This window comes from Cataglyphis hispanica, chromosome 16, assembly GCF_021464435.1.
Source record: "Cataglyphis hispanica isolate Lineage 1 chromosome 16, ULB_Chis1_1.0, whole genome shotgun sequence".
Taxonomy (NCBI): domain Eukaryota; kingdom Metazoa; phylum Arthropoda; class Insecta; order Hymenoptera; family Formicidae; genus Cataglyphis; species Cataglyphis hispanica.
In genome coordinates this window covers 4661065-4680742 of record NC_065969.1, presented here as the reverse complement: position 1 = coordinate 4680742, position 19678 = coordinate 4661065, and the positions used below count along the sequence as shown (strand labels likewise).

General features: G+C 37.0%; 1 protein-coding gene across 4 annotated transcripts in view; it reads left to right on the top strand.

The window, feature by feature from the left end:
- The first annotated feature begins 4184 nt into the window (after positions 1 to 4184).
- Positions 4185 to 19678, top strand: part of LOC126855343 (zwei Ig domain protein zig-8-like) — a 281643-nt gene continuing 266149 nt past the window's right edge. For 3 of the 4 annotated variants that reach the window (XM_050602906.1, XM_050602905.1, XM_050602909.1), the window contains exon 1: positions 4185 to 5187. In XM_050602906.1, the coding sequence (XP_050458863.1) occupies positions 4769 to 5187 (419 nt within the window). In that variant the 5' untranslated portion in view covers positions 4185 to 4768. The remainder of the gene's footprint in view (positions 5188 to 19678) is intronic. The other variant, XM_050602908.1, reaches the window with a different exon arrangement.

The following is a 19678-nucleotide window of genomic DNA, read 5'->3' as shown; positions in this document are numbered from 1 at the left end:
ACTTGTTTTGTTGGACTGGGTTTTTGCACTTGCTCGCTGTCGTTACATATACAATGATTTGACATTCCCCACCCCATTCGGAATTTTGTAATTTTGACTGTTCCGTGCCGAGAGATGCGTATCAGCCGAATTACGTTGAAGTTGAAGCCGAATTAGATTGTCTCATCCATGACAGGGCATGACAGCGGATGAAAGAGTCGATTGCCCGTCTTTTTATAAAATCGCTGATCGATTGCACGATATACGAACTCGAAAAACAAACTCGAAACTCGCGTCAGCAAATAATCAAATTGTAAATTTAAACTATGTAATCTCTTAATAATATTAAACATTAATGAATTTATTAATGAATAAATAAATTACTAAAACTTGGACATAACTTAAATTTAGATTAATATATTTTAATTAAATTCCGATTTAAAAATTATATTTTTCAAATCCATATTAAATAATGTAATCGTTTGTATTTTCTTCATTGTAGCTATTAACGATAGTTGCACTCTGATTTTACGGCATTATGGTGCGATGCGAGAGCAATTTTCTGTTTTGTCGTCGGTCAATCTATTTCATTAATGAGAGCAGAACGCACGCGAAATACAAATACAAATGAGACTATTCCCATGCGCGATGTTATTCGGTGTGTCAGGTAAATATATTTGGAGGTGACCGCGCGTCGAGAGATTCGGCGCATTTTGGAGAATCGTCCGTTGCAGAAACGGATAGAGTGAGAGAAGTTGGAAATTATGTACATAGTTGACGACCCCTTTACGGCTTTGGCGTTTGTCTATCTCTACGATTATAGTACAGATGTTTGCGGCATGTTGATCGCGATCCTGCGGCGCTTTCGTATATAGAAGCACGCTATGCTTCTTACGCAGGCACAATACATTCGGCCGCGTTTATGTTTTCGCTCGAACAACTTGCCGAGCATGTGATCGTGTTTCAGTTTCACAACCGTCGAATATACGAAAGGGTCTATGTAGATTGTTTGTATCCGTCATCTCGCCGCCACTAACAAACCATTGCGCGCCGCATCTGTCTTTATCATTTTTGCTTTTCAATCGCCAATCCGTTTGCGATAGAATGGTATATTTCAATTGACGCAGCCTTCTCGCAGAGTCGATGGAATTGCGCGCGATAACAATTTACTTTATTCCTTTTAAAATAAAATTGCGTCGCAATGGATTTTTATACCATCGTAATATTAAACCGTTTCATTTTAGGAAACAAAGGCAAATTGAAATTAAATGATACTTTTATATGTGACAAAAAATTAAATTTATCAATTACGATAAAAGACGCGCATGACATCGTCGTATTACATGTTATTGAAAGAGAGAAAAGAGAGAGATATAAAAAAATAAAATTCAATTTAATTTTTTAATAACGAAAAGTACGAGCTTGATCAGAATTCAATAAAGAAATACCGATTGTTCAAACAAGCACGCTGTTGCGTAACAAATTATTTTCACGGTATATTATTTCGAGAGCATTATAGAGTAGAAGGCAAGAAAAACAACTCGTCTAAATAAAGATCCACTTAACGGTCGACAGCGATTTTAAGATTAGATTGCAGACGAAGATGACAGAATACAGACTCTGGATACAGCCTCATTCTTTCGGCTTTTCTTCTCATTCAGGGTGCGAAGAAGCAAACGTTCTCGAGAGATTTGTGAGCGCTTCATAATGAAGCATCACCACGGGAGGCAAGCAATTTAATTTTGTAAATATGAATCACACGTCGAGTGCACGGAACAAGAATAAGCATTTATTAAAATTTTATCAAGCTATAGATTTAAAATTAAAATTTTATCAAACTGTAAATTTAATAATTTCGCGCGCGATCTTCAATTCGTGTTGGATAAAAATATGTGAAAAAACGAAGCGTTCGATACTCTCGATATAGAATCCGGCTGAATAGTTTTACGAATTCGCTAATTTGGGAAAGACACTGCCACATCAGTCGCTTTCGAGATATATGAGTGACGGTGTAAATGCGCTCGACCCCCGAATTATTATGCAGCATATATTCTAACCGAGGAATGCCGCTCGAAAAATTTCCAAACGCTCGCGTGTTTCTCACTCTTGGCCCATTAAATTTTTCACGCTTGCATACCAACATTATACTCGGGAACCAACATTCCTCGCGGTCGAATATATTCTGACATCGCTGACTTTCTTGAAGGATGGTTTTAGATTGTATGGCTGCGAATATTGTACGCTCTCTTCTTATCTTACCACATAAGTAATGATAAAATAAGTGTATAATAATAATTAAATTTTTATTACGTTTAAAAGAAAGAAATTGAAAATTATATCAAAAAATACAGAATGGATACATATGTAGAGCAATTACTGCCCTATATATTTCTAAAATGTTGATAATAATTAATAATTATGGATATTTGAATCATTCTTTATATTTGAATCGAATAACTACGTTTAATATATGTTGAAAAATAATATTGTGTAAGTGATACATGTAACAGAATTTTCCAGAGAAATAAAATGCGGAAGGCAAAAAGTTTAAAATAAAAAGGTTAGTTGCTTTTGTTACAACTTTGTGTGCATATATTTATATATATCTGATACAATATTCGCGCATCCGTTAATTCGAGATTAAAACAGAAAACAATTTAAACTCACCGGAACGATGGAGTTGTAGTTTGTCGTGGACATTGTTGCTCTGTAAAATACAAATATATTTAAAAATTAGATATACATTATAAAATAATGTTAAAAATAATAAATATTTCAAAAAATACTTATATTACGCGCAATTAAATTTTTATTTAATTTTTGACATTAAATAAAAATTTGAACAAAATTACAGAACGTCTAAAGAGAATTTTTTAAATATAAACTTTATAGATTATATACAATGTGAGAAATATATAAAAATATATTTACTGTATAAATAATCTAAATAACTATAAATCTTAAATAGTGTGTGTTGAAGTAATTTTTATATATTTACATAAAAATATTATATATAACCATTATCTAAAATTTTGTATATACGTTATATTATGCAATAATATAGATAAAGTAAAATACAATAAATCGCAAAAATAAATAATTCCACAAATATATATTTAAGATATTATAAAATAAAATACAATAGATTACGAATTGCGTGATTTTACCTTACGTTTGCGTGTCAACGTCCGATGCCTTCCCTGATCTTTCTTGCTCTGCTCTTTCATGACACTCACTCGCGAAAACACAATAATTACGCGCACTCAGTATAATACGACGTTAATTATATAATAATCTTAGAGAATAGTTTCACTGTTTTGTCGCAATCGCGTTTAGGAAGATGATACAACGCCACACGTGTGAAAGGAGCGACTGTACTCATCCAAGACTCGGCGCGGGAATTACAACACAAATCAAACCGAATGTGAACAGCGCTTTTACACGTCGCGGAAAAATCGAATCCTTTAAAAATCGTAGTAAATAATAGCGTTTCACACTTGCTCGTATTTATCGCGCGAGAGATCGTATTTGGAAAAGTAATACGACACCGCATATACGCGGCAATTGTTCACTCGAGTTTTGGCGCGCAAATAACACAAGCCGACCGAACGTGAACAGCGCACTTAATGTCACAAAAATCGTATTGTTAAAAATTTTAGGAAATAAATATGTTTGCTTGTATTTATCGCGCGAGAGATCGTATTTAGAGAAGTAATATGACACCACACACATACACACATTTATACGCAGCGATTATACCTCGAATTTCGGCGCGCGAATGACGTCACAAATCGATCGAATATGAAGGGCACGTTTACACATCGCAAAAGTCTTAAGAATCGTAAGAAATAATTTTACATTTATTCGTATTTGTGGCGATGGTACTTATGAGAAAGATACCCGCGCACACGCCGTTACTATCTCCTCAAGTCATGCGGTACGACTGACAACACGAGTCACGCGACGCACGTAGTATTCTTTGTGACGTATCTATAATCTATTATATTATATTGTTGTATGCGTGTGGAATGTATACATTGTATACAATAGCGCGCTATACGTCGCATACCAAGGGTTTGTTTTTGTTATGCGTAGCGCGTTATTGTTTACATCGACTTGGCCTTCGCGCGCGGCAGAGAGGGTTCGAGCGCTCTGCGTAGTCGTAATGTCCTTCGAGCCGCGGTCGCGAAAGGACGTGAGTGGGAGATTCTCTCCCTATAATTACGTATTATATTAGAACGTTTCAACATTTCATCAAAATATTACTAAATACTTGAAAGCGTTCGATTGACCAATAGTAGTAAAGAAATTTTTCTCTCGTTTCCTCCTGATTAACCAATCAAACGACGCGAAACTTTGGCAGTTTTTGTACTCGGTATGAAGTATGCCACTTGCTATCGCCGCGATGCAACGCCACCGTCTTGTCCTTGTATAGTTCGCGCTCGCGACGATCGCGGTCGAGACGTATCGCGTCTCGCTCCGTTATTTTTTCTTTTCTGCTACGCAGTAAAAGTGAATTCTGCGCGCATATTTACGTCGAAAGTATCGAATTAAGTACCCTGCGATCGTTTTATCGTATAATTTAGCGCGTATCATCGCTATTAACGTCGCTATCGCGATCGCGTCCTTCGAGAAAATCTACGCCGCAGATATTTTCCGTTAGACCATCATGGCCGTTCAAACGACCTTCGAGAAATTTGCGCCGTATTTTCTCGTCCTACATAAGGCGTCGCGAAAGACAAACGGGACTCCGATATGTCTGTTATCGATTTTTATTCGCTAAAATCGTATGCGTATTTCGGGAATGCCGAGTGAAATATCGGGCGAATATCGTTTCGCGAATTTTGTCCTTCGCGATCGACGCCGATCATCGTCGCGGATACTTGACTTGCCGTTAGAGCATCATGGCCGACTAGACAAACTTTACAAATTTTCGATATATTTTCTCGTCCGACATAAGGCGTCGCGAAAGACGCAACAGGACTCCGATATGTCTTATCGGTTTTTATCCGCTGAAATCGCGCGTATTTCGGGAGTGCCGAGTGAAATATCGGGCGAATATCGTCTCGCGAGTGAATGGACTTGTGTGTGTGTGTGTATGTGTGTCTCTACAAAAGATGGGAAGGATCAGATTACAACGATATCTGCTGTGGAGCGCAAGATGGTGTGGACGACGAATTTTCGCCAGACGCGGGACCTCATCTATTTGTGAGTACACTTTTTCACGAATATGAAAATATATTTACCGTCTTGATAAAAATGGAAATTTTATATTATTCGAAATGCATTGATGATATTTTTAGATGACATTTATCTAATTAATAATAAGATAATGCAAAAAGAAAAGAATTCGTATATATGTTATACGATATCTTTAGCCATTCGCGTAGCTAATTTTGAGCAAAAGTATCGATTAATGCTACTAATTTATTGGGAGATTAATTGAAACGGTAAATATATTTCATGCTATGCATTTCCATTTTATTTACTGACAAGGGCAGGAAGAGCGTTTCGATGTATCGGATAGCTATAAAAGATGACGATTCCCGTGAGATTTTCCAGAGAATGCGATCGCGAGAAAAACGCGTTTTGCTCGTTATCGCGAACAAACTAAATGTTGTATTATACACGGTGTTAAAATTGTCGTTATCGTTTTACGGAATTTACTTGGCGGTGCGCGACCGCAACGGAAGAAAGAGAGAGAGAGAGAGAGAGAGAGAGAGAGAGAGAGAGAGAGCGCGAGAGAGAGAAAGCGCGCTTCGTGCTTCTCGCGGAAACACAAGGAGTGAATAGAAGGACGGGACGAGGGGGAGGGGGAGGAGGAAGGGGGAAACGTTGCATGCCTAATCAGACAACGACGGCAGACAGTGCTTTATGCGTTCGCTCCATCTGCAGATTTCCGTTTAATAACGTCATCTGTATGCAGGAGTACATTATCTTTAGCCGTCTCTTACCCGCTTTCGCCCTCCCTCCCTCTCGCGTGTATTGTCCCTCCCGCCTCTCTACCGTTGAAGGATTCCCGTGCATTTGCGCGGCTTCTTTCCTCGTGACGATTTAGCGGTGGTTGTTTAACGTGCTCGTTAAGCGCTACTTTCGACGATTCGTCTTCGAGTCTCGTCGAGTTAGTTTCGTGATTCTCGCCATAATGCTGTTTCCAAAGGAATCGAGTGTGAGGGACGCGGAAATAAAGTTCAAGTATATTTTTATGTTAAGTTAAGCATATAGTTCTGTTTTTCTTTTTTTTTTTTTTATTTATACTATGTAATATATTCTATATTATATATAATCTCTTTGTAGATTTTTCTCCCTTATCTCTAGATAAAAATGTGCAGTGAAACGTGGAATTTATAATTCAATTTAATTATTAATAACGCAATCCCGAAAAATTTGTTTATATTTTTTTATTAATTTATTTTTTAATTAATTTATTATACTTTGCCGGTGAGTTTTTTCATTTTATCATAAATTTTGAATAATATAGAACTTATACGAATTTTGCTCTTTTTTACCGTATGTATATACAAATAGTAATGTAATTCTAATAAGGATGAGATAATTAAATTATTCGCGAAAAAAAATTAAAATATTATTAATTTGGAAAATCTATCTTTTAAAAATTAACATTATAAAATTTACGTGTGAGAGAGATGCACGAATGATTTTTTTCTCTACATGAAGTCTTTTCTCGTTGAATTTAACAGAGAAGATATCTAATAAATTATTACCATAAAGTATCACGATACTTCTTTTTTTTAAAAGAATGTCCGTTTTTCTTCGAGTCTGTGTGTTTAACTTAAAGAAAAAGTACAGGGAACTCTTTCATAAGAAGGTTCCTAGCCTGATATCGACTACGTTGACAATCGCGAGACTATGTCTACAAAGACGAGCTAAATCTTGGTCTTAACCCTCGCCTGCCCTTGTCAAAATATGTATGTCGGGGTAAATTCTGTGCCTACGATCTTAATCCGACACCGGTTATCCGGCACCGGTAATTTACGTGAATCGGTAACTGCCGTGTGCGACAACACTATGTCTGTCCTTAAAAGGGATCTTTAGCACACACGATATAATTAACATATTAAAACTTTAATTAACGTTACTATATTAAACAGTAATCAAATAACAAATAGGCACATTTGAATTATTAATGCGTGTGCTTATTTGATCATTATTGATAACATATTTCCCGTTATAAACAGTTACGAACACGTTGATACAATTTAGTTGATGTAATTTACGTTGACACATCGCGATATATTTTCCAATTCTAGTCACACAGAGTTTTAAAATTTTTAACGCTTTATATCTGTTAGTACGTTTTAGACATTTAACAACGCTACAAAACTATTATTTTTCTCATTTCTTTTCATTGTGTGCTTTTTATCTCTGAAGAATAAACTTCGATGACAAAATTACAGTAGTTTGCGAGTATCGTACGAAATGACATTGGCGTTATACGCGTTTTATATCGGATATCGCGCACTTTCGTTAAGGTGAACTAAATCTTTTAATAGGCCCTTTTCATTTCGCGCACAATGGCCAAGCGTATCGCAATTTTATGTCAGATTTTACTTGCAGTCGAAAGAGTATATCAGTATATTGTCACAGATATTAAAAGTTAAACTACAAAAAAGAGCTACTACTGCATGTTTCATTCGAAATATTAAATTAAAAATCGACCAATTTTTTTTTAATTAACTGTCAAAACTGTACAAAATCTTAATTTAAATTTTATTTTAAATAGACTTCAATTTTAGAGAATGTTATTGTTAATTAGAAAAAAATCAGTTACAAGTCCGTTATAGATACTTAAAAATAAATGTTACGAAGTAATGAAACATAGTCTTTAAGGTAAGATAATGAGATATCGTCTTTAAAATGGCGAGAAGAATCGGCGCATAAAAGAAAGCGCCAAGAACTTGTACATTTCGCGTACATACGATTGCGATTTCCGCGTCTAACGTGCCACTAAACTTAACAGCAGTCATTCCTTGACGATTCCGCTTGACGAAATCTGCCACGTGAAATTTATACGCCGTTAACCTTTTGTATGTATTCTACTTTTTCATGCGATCGCGATCGCGCTCGCCCATCGTCGTCTTGCCGAGAATTCGATACGCCGTTATCGTCGCTCAAGATCTCGCACGTGCACATGAACACGTGTGCGCGTAAATTTGCTTTCCGACAATCGTGATACTTTCTCTCTTTTTTTGCTTCGCTCTTTTTTTCCATTGAAACTCTACCGGAGACAGCCGCGAGCTTTAAGCTTACTCGTTAACCGAGATGTCATGCCCTTTAGGGAAGAAATATCGTAGATAACTTGAACACACAGTGAATGTTACATATAATATGATTACGATAAATTATATATATTGCGATGCAAATATTTTTTTTTTGGCGAAAGAGAATTTTTTAAAAATTTTGACATGTTGAGTTTTGGAAGCTTTGAAATCTTTTTGCAACTTGATTTTCTGCAGGAATTATCGAAAATAGAAAAAAATGCATTCTATCGGGAATCAATCGCGATATTTTGGCAATGAGTAATAACAATTTGACAAGTGCAACGCGCGCTTTTAATTCGCGACATGCCCGGAGGTGCCAGAAATTCGTATTTCACGCGCGACTTAATCTATAAATTATTGAGCGATCCATGAAACTCGAGGGCGGTTTCTCGTTATTCAGCGATTGCTACACCGTCGCTAGTATGTACAAAAAAACGCCATAGAGATACGCAATTTTATGGCACACCTGCGATTTGTTTTCCTGTTTAATGCACACGCGTGTTACTTCCATCGGGAATTTTATCTTTCGACGATGGGGATTTTGCACGATCGATGCTTCGATCGGAACGATCGGTCGCGAATGTGTCGCGTGACTATTATAGATCGCTTTCGGGAAATACGGTAGTTCGTCTTGCAGGAATTGATATTGCTGCGATTTATCACCATATACAGCACGGCACTGATTTTATTGTTTGCTTTGATCATATTCAGTTTTTTTCCACCTCGTAATTCCCCCCTTTTTTCGGAGTTACATAAACCAAATTAATGTGATAAATTTTAGCTACGTAATTATGCAACACATGTACGAACTCAATTATTCACTTGAAAAATTATATATCGATAAATAGAATTAAAATGATGTACATAGGAGTATAAATAGTTGCCCTATTTATCCTATGTAAATATAAGGCTTGTCAAATTTAGCACGCTAAACAGGGATTCGGTATCTCATATGTGCTCATATTCACATCCTTTGATACGCGTTATTTACATCGTGGCTACGCGCAAATATCGGCATTGCTATTCCTATTTGCTTTCCGTTTGTCAATCTGCGCGAACGGACCATTACGTGCATCGGTTACAGCCGGCGTATTAATTGCTCAGAAATGAAATTACAATGCGATAGTCCATGAACGATACAAATACACATTTCCTATTAATCCGATCGTAAGGATGTCTGATATGACTGTTTTATATCGATTAGCCGATTATCGGTATTCGCGTTTAAAAAAAAAAACATTATTGCTACATCACGTGACGTTTTGTGCTGAAAAAATGATTTTGCTTTATATATGAGCGTATAGCATAAAAATTCTTTTATTATTCAGAGATTTAATATAAAACCAAAAATATATTCTGATGGTAAAATGGGATAAATTAATAGTTTCGTAACTTTTAACATTTATATTTCATACATAGGTGATTGTCGCGTGTACGACAATTAATATTACACAGGGTGTTTTGGACTTAACCAAGAAATAGTTGAGCGAATAAATATTTTTTTTATACTCGATCTGAGAGAGGTATCCTGTATAATTAATTGTTGTACATACGAGAGGCAACGATTAATTTTACATGAAATATAGATTCTTAAAGCGAACAGTCTTTTTTTCTATCTAACGACGTCTGGCGCGAAATAAATTAAAGGTCGTCCCTTGATTGCTTCCCTTATCCGTGACTTAGAGTGAACCGCATTCTTTCGCTATATCGACTATCGGATCGAGACGAACAGGACTAATTTGAAAGTAGAAATGACACCCGCAACTGCGTTCCAGTCAGCCCAAGGAATCTCTTTATTACATAGCACGCCGTAGAGTATTGCGCGATGAGGAATGCCCGTCTTTTTCGCGATAATGACGATGTTCCGGATACCGGATGTTCGATCGAAGGAAGCTATTCACCAAGATAACTACGTTTCGTGGATATATGTAGTTCATAGGACATTATTGGTGGATCTCTAACGCGCGCGCGTTTAATGAAGAAATGATGCGTTCCGAAGAGCCGATTTATCTCGCGTTTGCACTAATTTTCAAATGGCCATAATCATCCGTAATCTATCTGCCATGCATTATCGTTTGATCAAAATTATCGTTCGGAATTCGCATAAACGCCTCATATACACAGCAACTTTGATCGACTAAATTTGCTTTTAGCAAAAGCTCATTGTATAAATAATTGTAAAGGATTATATATATAAACAAATTTTGGCAAATGTTTATATGAAAATATTTAAATGAAAAATCACAATTCGTTAATATCATTTTTCACATATACAAAAAAAAAACTTTTGCGAAATTTATTATTTGCCATCATTTAATTACAATGTTAATTTTGATTTTTTTCCGCTTCTTGCATTATTTATACATAAGAGATTTGGATAAAGCATGATGAAGATAGATTTATATAAATAATATTTTAAAACGTACGTAAACATCGAAATATAATAATCATTTAATTGCACATCTTTTTTTCCTTCACGGAACAATTATGTTTTATTACGTTGGCGATCCCAAAGATGAACTGCCCGTAATTCGATAATAGCTGGTTTCCTCTTGTACTTTTCTCTCTGGATGACGAGTTTGTCTTATTTTATCTTTTTTCTGTCAGCATCTCTTGCTCAACTCGTTTATCGCGTCAGTCAGTGCGTTAGCAACCGCTCCCTCCTGTCTTATCAAACTGCGGCGAGAAACATTACTTAATCGATGTTTTCTTTGATTAATAATACAGCTGTATATAAAATCTTATCATGAAAATTTTTACCAGAGACTTGGCCGTTTGGATAAGATCGCGAAGCTTACAGATGAGTTTACTTGGTTACTGCAATGTCAGGTGTAATATATCATACATTCGCTTACTTTCGATGCTTTATCATCGCTTTATCTTTATAAAAAGTGGAAAATATAAGATATTCTAGATCAAAATTATGTATATAAATAATATAGATAAAATTTTGCAATTGTATTTTTTCCATGAGCGCAGTTTCGTATAAAATTAAAAATATATATTTTTTTTCTTTTTTGTTGTCATATGTTTAGCTTTTTTCTTGCCGTGATATTTTTGCTGAAATTATATTCAGAATTTAAGTCGACGAGTTTTGTGGTGTCGTTTTGGCCGGAATATTCACGAAAATTCACTTGCATATGAAGAAAGTAGTACGGAGAAGATTGAGAAACTTGTAATCCAATTTTTATTATCGTACACGTAATGAAAGAAAGTGAGAGAGAGAGAGAGAGAGAGAGAAAACGGCCGTCGTTTCTTTCCGTGAGTCTCTCACTTTTTCGCGCAATTTCAGCAACGGTGAGAAAGAATTCTGAATATTCTTCATTATACCATTGGACGAGATGGAAATGTAATGTTAAACGTCTCGCAGATTAATAGAAACTTCTCATTTTTTATTTCTGTCACTGTGAGTATAGTATTATAGTATTTAACAAGAATTTTCAATTTTTAAAGCGACATATCCTTTTGACATATATCTCTATAAAGATATACAATTTTATAGGAAAGATCAAATACACAAAAAGCATCGCTTTTTTTAGTCGTTCGTTGCTATTAAGTAGTTTTACATTTTGCATTAAAGGCTTATCGGAGTTTGAGAAGATCGAGTTTTACGTACGCAATTATGTTAGTTTTTTTTTTAAATAAAGATGATGTCCAGAAATTATCTTTATTATCTATATTCTTAAATAAATATTATCGGGAATTATTTATTTTCTCTCTCTCAAAGTTCGATCGATATATATATCAACAGGCAATAATTATTATGAGCAATAATTTATTTTTCGTAAAGTGAGAGATGCTATGGTAGAATTTGTAGAGAGAAACTGACTGTAGAAAAAATATTGTAACTTTATGAACAAGAATCCTGAATGACTTGAACTTGTTGTCGTTAAATACTTCTCCCATTTTCTGTCGATCAACCGTGTTTGAGAACCGGCGCTTCGTGTGCGGTAGAGTAAACAGAATAGTAATTACCGAGTAAAATGGAATTCAGTTCATAGTGTTTATCTTTTATGTAACAATGCCGCGCATCTCGCGACGTACAGATCTACCTACTTTGACGTAATGCCATTCGTGAGTACGGAAATTGACGACACCTTCAAGAAGAATCTGAGTGGCATAACCATTCCTGAATACAACGAGACATTAACAGTACTTATGGGACAATTCGAAGACAATGTCTCGTAAGTTCTTCTATCGGGCATGTAATTACGCGGAGGATGTAACAAACGAGCCAAGTAATTACTCTTAAGTAACGTGCACATTTTCAGACTTAACCGTTATCTTTCCCTCGTAAAATTTATTTCAATTTTTATTTTAAATGTCAAAAATCTCAGTAGAAACTTACAATGGTTTAATTATTTCAATATCGATTATTTCGCGATTTTTGCTTCTCGGTTAGTTATGTATGTATATATATATATATTATATAATAGAAATGTATATGACAAATATTACCATATTGTGATAAGTCAATAGAATGCGATTCAAAAATCAAACATTTGTTCTGTTTCGGTATAGAAATACAGTTGTAGGATGATATTGCAATATGTCGGAATCGATAAAGGAATTATCTTGCTTTTAAATCAATTTATTTTCCCGTATGTATCGCAAATATTAAAAGCGCATTTATGCAACGAGGCAGCAATACGCGGTTTAGTTATATATGCATATATACATACAAGTGGTACACATGGAATCGATATCGGCAGCTAATGGGAGTGTAATCAGTTTTGTGGTCGTACATACAACGTTATTCAAATTATTGCGCTGACTGTCAGTGAGACGTTTATTGCAATATGTATATGCGTATATAGAATCGCGTCCAATTTTCCTATCAAACATCATTTTGCCTACGTACTATAACGCCTCGGTAAATATGGGGAAACAATGACGGTGAGCAAATACGAGAAAGGGGGAGAAGGAGAGATGGGTTATTCAACGTCTTTGTTTCTGACGCCAGCAATTTTATTACGAAGGTCCTGTTGCGAATGTGTGGAAATAATTTTACCACGATTACAAGACTTTCATCATGAAACTTACCAACAGCTTAATTAGACGCGAATGGGCCAATTTAAGGTAACTGATAAGGTCACGGGGAAATGTGACCCCGTTCATCTAATCGTTCGGTTTTAATCAAACACGCCGCGCTCAGCCCGAACCGCCTTGGTATAACGGGCGCGCAAAAATTGGCTCGTTAATTTTAATTATTTCGTTCTGGGCCGGGGCATTTACGCAAATTTCCTGCTTTTGTAATTAGTCGATAGAAAAGTTCATTTGCGCGAAGCATTATATCAAATTCAGTACGTGCAGCGGTTTTTCTTATCCTCTCGTCGCTGCGCTGGCAAGTAGGACGTTGAAAAATGCTGCGTATACACGATAAATTTGCGAAAAAAAAAATCTCCACAGAGTGACACGTAGTCGTGAGACATTTTAATGCTTCGTGTAACCAAGAAGATTGTGAGAATTTCGAGAATTTACATTATCCTATGTTTTACGTTTACATTGTTAAGTAACCTGGATATGTTTTTAAAAAGATTTTTTTTTTTTTTTTTTGATAAATTTAAGACAAATATTTTTTTCTTATATGAAAGAGATTACTGTTATCTTTGCGATGATCGTATATGAAACTCCCGTCATTGTTTAAGATTATAATGTTCGATATAGAAATAAATCGATTGTTCACTTTTTCAAGAAAATATTTTAAAAATTCATCTGCATCGTCGCGGAAAATCCATACTTATCTGATATATTTAGAGAGGTAGATAGCTTAAACGAAGATTATAAGGATCGTGGTCCATTTTAATGTCTTCCTAGAGGTCTATTCAAGCTGCACCGTGTACTAGGTGCATTACTTGATTAAATTGACTTAGTCCTGCACTATGAAGCTCCATTGCGGAAGTCTCCGCTTCATTCTCTAAACGAGTCCTCAAACCAGACCTTCTTGCAAGACCACGGTTCTTACATAATTGAATACAATTACTACGACTACACGTAATTCTTTACAGACATGTTAAATGTTGAAATGTTCTTCAAAATATATCTCTCGAAATTAAATTTACTCGAGATAATTAAAATTATTAGTTAAATTGCTGTATTACAAAATGCGACACGAGCATTAAAAGGACCGTTGATGTACATGCAAATAAATATGCTCGATTTTACATTATTTTTACACAAAAATATATATAAACAAAAGTATAGATATTTATATGAAGATACACTTAATTATTTAACAGTGAGGTTATGCACATGCACACATACAGCTGATAGATTGCTATTTACCACGACTATGCGAAATGATTTATTCGCGCAGTTAATCAATTAGTTCTTCGACATGTGGTCCGTTATAACCCTGGGGCAATACGCGATCCATAATCACCAGCACAAATACTTCTTGATGTCACGGTTGATTAAGCAAATAGAATTATTAATGCTCAGCCTATTATATCGACGTGGAATAACCAAACAATTAACAGTTATGCTCGATGTAATTGTGCAGAGTGATAATTATCGCATCTCGTCAGTAATTCTGCGAACTCATTTTGACAAAAATAACGTAATCTCGAAAGACTGATCTTTAATGCGTATGAAATATCCAATAATATACTGGCCTATTGTTTTGTAATTTATCCGATTTATTACTCGCATATATTAAATTAATATTTAAATGATATTATATATATCGCGGAAACGCATATCGCGCACATTGATCGTATTTGATTTTGATTAGGATTTTAAAAAATCGTGCGTTTACGTCTCGGCGCATTTAATTCGTATTTACAAAGTATTTGGGGTAATCGAGTCAGTCGATCGGTTTTTCAGTTCGATAGTACTTTTAAAGTGGAGCCGGCCAACACTAAATTACTTTCACCGGATCGATCTCGCCGTTCCAGCTTTGCCAATTTGCTTCGCAGTCCCGGATTAAAATATAAGGTTTACCGTTAAAAGGCATCAAAGCGATTCGGAATGCACTCGGCGGATGCAATAACTTTGTATTGTTGCCATCGACGTTGTCGTCATCATTGTCATCATTCGTCGAAATCATATATAAATACGATAAAAGTTATTCGCGTACAACTTCCGTTGGCTGAGAAAATGACTGGGAATTCGCGTAACTCAATCGACTTTGCATGTGCTCTCGCGCATCATGGTTCGCGTATAAAACAGTCGCGATCGTCATTCAACATTGGCACAGCCAGATGCAATATCATCTCATTCGGCTGTGTATCCTGTTCGCGTCGCCGTTTTCGAGATTTAGCGCGTTCCGTGGCGCATTGAAAAATTGATTTGTACTTTCGTTTACACACGAAACGCCCGGCGCGTCGAACAGGATCCCCAGTTGAAAATTAAACTTCGAGACCTTGATGGATTTACATGTTTTAATCCGCGAACATGGTTTCACCATTTTTTAGATGAGATCTGAGCGCAAGCGCAGCTTTGTATCGGTTGAATTCGTGAACACACGATCGGTAAAAAAAAAAAAAAATACAATATCCGATTATGGAGTTTAGTAATCTCTTCCTCTCGGTGATAAATATAAAAAAAAAAATTAAAACTCGATTCTCGCTTTCTCATATAAGGGCCGCATTAACGCGGGATAAAAAAATTATGCGATGTTTTATAAACGCAAACTTTTCCCGTGTCATGTACATTTCAGCGATATTTTTCAAGTCCTCAAGAGAATCATATTTACAGATGTTTTTTTCTCTCGAACAATCAGTTTATTCTTATTTTTCCATCATAATCGGAATAATAGGCGGCTCAGAGAAAAGCGCGCGCGTGCGCGGTATTGTAAAATAGACGAATTGACTCATCGCGCGCGTTTTATATCCGCTAAATCTACCGTTTCTATCTCGCTTATAGAGCGTAAAAGGAAATGTTTTCGGGCGCGACTTGGCGGGTGTCGCAACAGCGTTAGATAAATCAAGAGCAGAGGTTGCCAGGAAACACGTAGAACGCGTGCAGCTTTCATTGTCCTACTTGTCACGTTTATAAGTACACATATGCCACGTATATACGCCAGCATTCTAGGCGCGGGAGGGACGCGGAAGGAAGGGATGGAGGGAGGGAGGGACTCGTTTGTATATGTGTACGCTGGTAGAGAGATGCCTTTCGTATGTATCCGAGAGCTGTGCCGGCTCGTCTAGTCAGATCCCAACTAATTTATACCCTACTGCATTAATATGCGCATTATTCTATGAGGAAGAGACGGGTACAGACGCCCCCGTGCGCGGTACGCGCGGCTAGAGATATTACATACACACCTGCACACGCGCATGCATATATTCCACTCGGTCCACCGAATAATTACTCGCTTTATATACGCTTTATACACCTCGGAGCATTGACTGACTATTTTAATGAAGGAAACTTGGACTGGACGGAGAGAGACAAAGAGCGGAGCAAATTCGGCGAATGTCATGTACTAAACGCTCTCGAGACGTCGATAGGAGCGTACGAACGAACGAACGGATGCGTGGCTACGTTCGATTATTATGCGTAGTCATGCAAATCAGCTGGGAATCGACGTCTATCGCGTTTATACCGCATCCCGCGGGACTTAAGCCTCGTACGGTACATTCGCGGGTATTTCTATCGATCGATTGATCGATTGATCGGCGGTGAGTCGCGAAGATGCTTTCGGTTCCGCGTGTCAAGTTTTCAAATGGGTCACTTCGGCGGGAGCGACTTGCTTTACGCATGTTTGTCGCGACGATTGTTATTTAAGCGCGCGAGATTAATAGTCGATACAGCGATTGTAAAAGACTGACATAGAACATAATAGCTCACGTTTGCTATTCGAGCGTGCGCGATAAGGGATCGCGCGAACAGTCGACGTATACGATAACGCGTATTTTACTGCCGGTATACTTAATTCTATTGACGTTTCTGCGAGGATTTCTCGTTTGTCGGCAATAAAATTTGGAAACAAAATTAGAGAATTTCGCGTCGCGTGAAAGTGGAATATTTCAGAAACGAATCCACTCACGCGAGGAGTTTGAATGCCAAAAAAAAGTCCGTTTGACTTACGTCAGTTTTGCTGAGTCTAAATTTCTCCCAGTGATCATGTAGTAAACCTTTTGTAATTCTGAGCTCTTTTCATCTTGCGGCGTTTTTAATTTTAAATTACTTTGCCATCCAAAAATATACACATATTTATTATTATCATGGTTTCTCCTTTTTACTCGTTATTAAAATTTTATTTTTCCTAAGAATTGGATACGCTTCTCCTTTCTGCATGATTAGATTCAAATTTGCGGATTCAGATCTCGTATATACTGCGCGTATCGTTTTCAGCGGGGAATATTTGCATGCACAAAACGAAGAGCACATAGAACGGGACATCTCGCTCGGCAACGTATCGGCAACGCTACGGTCCGTTGTCTTTTCTGAATTTACCCGTTCAATTGAATTTCATGCTTTGGTACCCTGCGATCGGCCATTGTGCTAGAGTCGCGTGTGACCCAAATTATTCCTTTCCTCTCGAAATACGGGCCGCGAATAGTTTGCAGTGCGCAGCCGAGGACTAAATATCCATATCTACCTACCTACCTATCTCCGGCGTCAAATCGGGAGGAGAGCATCCTTTTGAAACTCGCGACCCACTTTGCGCGAAGATCTCGAAATTCACCTACGATCGAAATGATTTATCGCCACTTTTACGAATTGCATTGGTCATTGCATATGAGGTACTCCCCTCGTCTTTTCATCATACGCGGTCACGTGTGCTCTTATGCATTCTTCGTTCTTTTCTATTCAAAATGCTCTGCTGCACTTTGCCTCTCTCTTTTCCTCCACCCTACTATTCGTATCTGTTTGGAAAAAAAAAAGAAAGAAATTTGAAGCAAAATTTATTTATTCAATTATAATATAACATAGAATGGAAAAAATGAATAATCTCGGTACATGTTATATATTGTTTACTACATCGTGATGCAAAGAAAATATCAAGTATTTTCGATGCTTTCGTAATAAAATATTTCGCGCGCAGGAATTTCAGCAAAATTGCGTTCGCGAGAAACGAACGATCGAAATATCCGGATCCGTCGTTACGAACAATGCGATATGCAGTCTTAAATTTTCGTCACGGTAGAAGTCACGGGGACAGGTCGGAGGAATGAGAAAAGCGATAGGCTGGCACGTCTCACCGTCACCGATGAAGAATATAAATTACAGAAATGGTGCATTCTGAAAAATGACGTCTCGAACAAATGGCGACATCCGCTATGCCCGCAGGCTACGTTTGTTCCTGACGGCATTGTAATCTCACGCGAATAACGATCCAATAAAAGATGTGTGAGCGCGAATCGTTACCGTGAATCCAGTCGCGAAATAATGACGCAAATTAATCGCACTTTTATGTGAAAAATCTTGAAGCACGATTAACGCGTTTTAATCCTTTTATCCATAGAATTATGATACAAATTGGCAAAATAATCTGTTGACGGAATTATCGGAAAATCAATAAGCATGGGATATATAAATGTGTCGATCAATTTGAATCCCATCAAAAATTTTTATGGCGCGCAATGAAAATAATTAAGCCACCTTTGAGGTGAACGGCGAACAATGAGAAGTGATAGTTATCAACAGCCGAGCGTAAATCGGGCGCGTAATAAATATTTGCGAGGGATATCTCTCGCGCTCGAGCAGCTGTATGATTATTATATTCAACAAGCAGGGAGAGAGAGAGAGAGAGAGAGAGAGAGAGAGAGAGAGAGAGAGAGAGAGAGAGAGAATGCTTGATAACGAAATCGGTGAGAGGGATTTTCCGTAATAGAAAATTCAACGCTGTTAAAATAGAAATCATTGCTCGCAAAGTGTCTTCCGCCTCGATTCACCTCGCTGTAAAATTTATCTGTATGATATAATTAAGTAGCATAGCGGGTAATCGTGTTATGTACGGCATCAAGCCCGCGTGCGCACGCAACGCGTCGTAAAAATAAAATGCTCTCGGAGCGAGAGCAAGCTCATCGTTATATCCGTGCAACTGCATTTTCGCCTTTATACTTGTCTCACAGTCCGCGGTGGATAATATTAGTTCCTGCCAACGTTTGCGCTCGAAAAAGGAATTAATTATACTGATGCATCAGTTTCATACGCTTATCTTGATATGAAATTCTATTGTAAAAAATGTTAACATAATTGATAAAAGGATAGAAGTAGATATCGGGGAAAAAGGGACATTATTATAATATACGCGCTCATTAGTTTTCATATTAATAGGCGACACGCGAGTGTTGGCGGGCTTAATCGTTAAGGGCGACTACCTACCTACCTACCTACTTATCTATCTCGTGGATAACTTCCCCGAAATAAAAGTTGCCAGGTGAAACTTCGTCGCCCAAGTTTCTCGTGAACGCGGAGCATAATAGAGATTTAGAAGCGTGGAATGGGGAGGAGGGGGAGGAGGA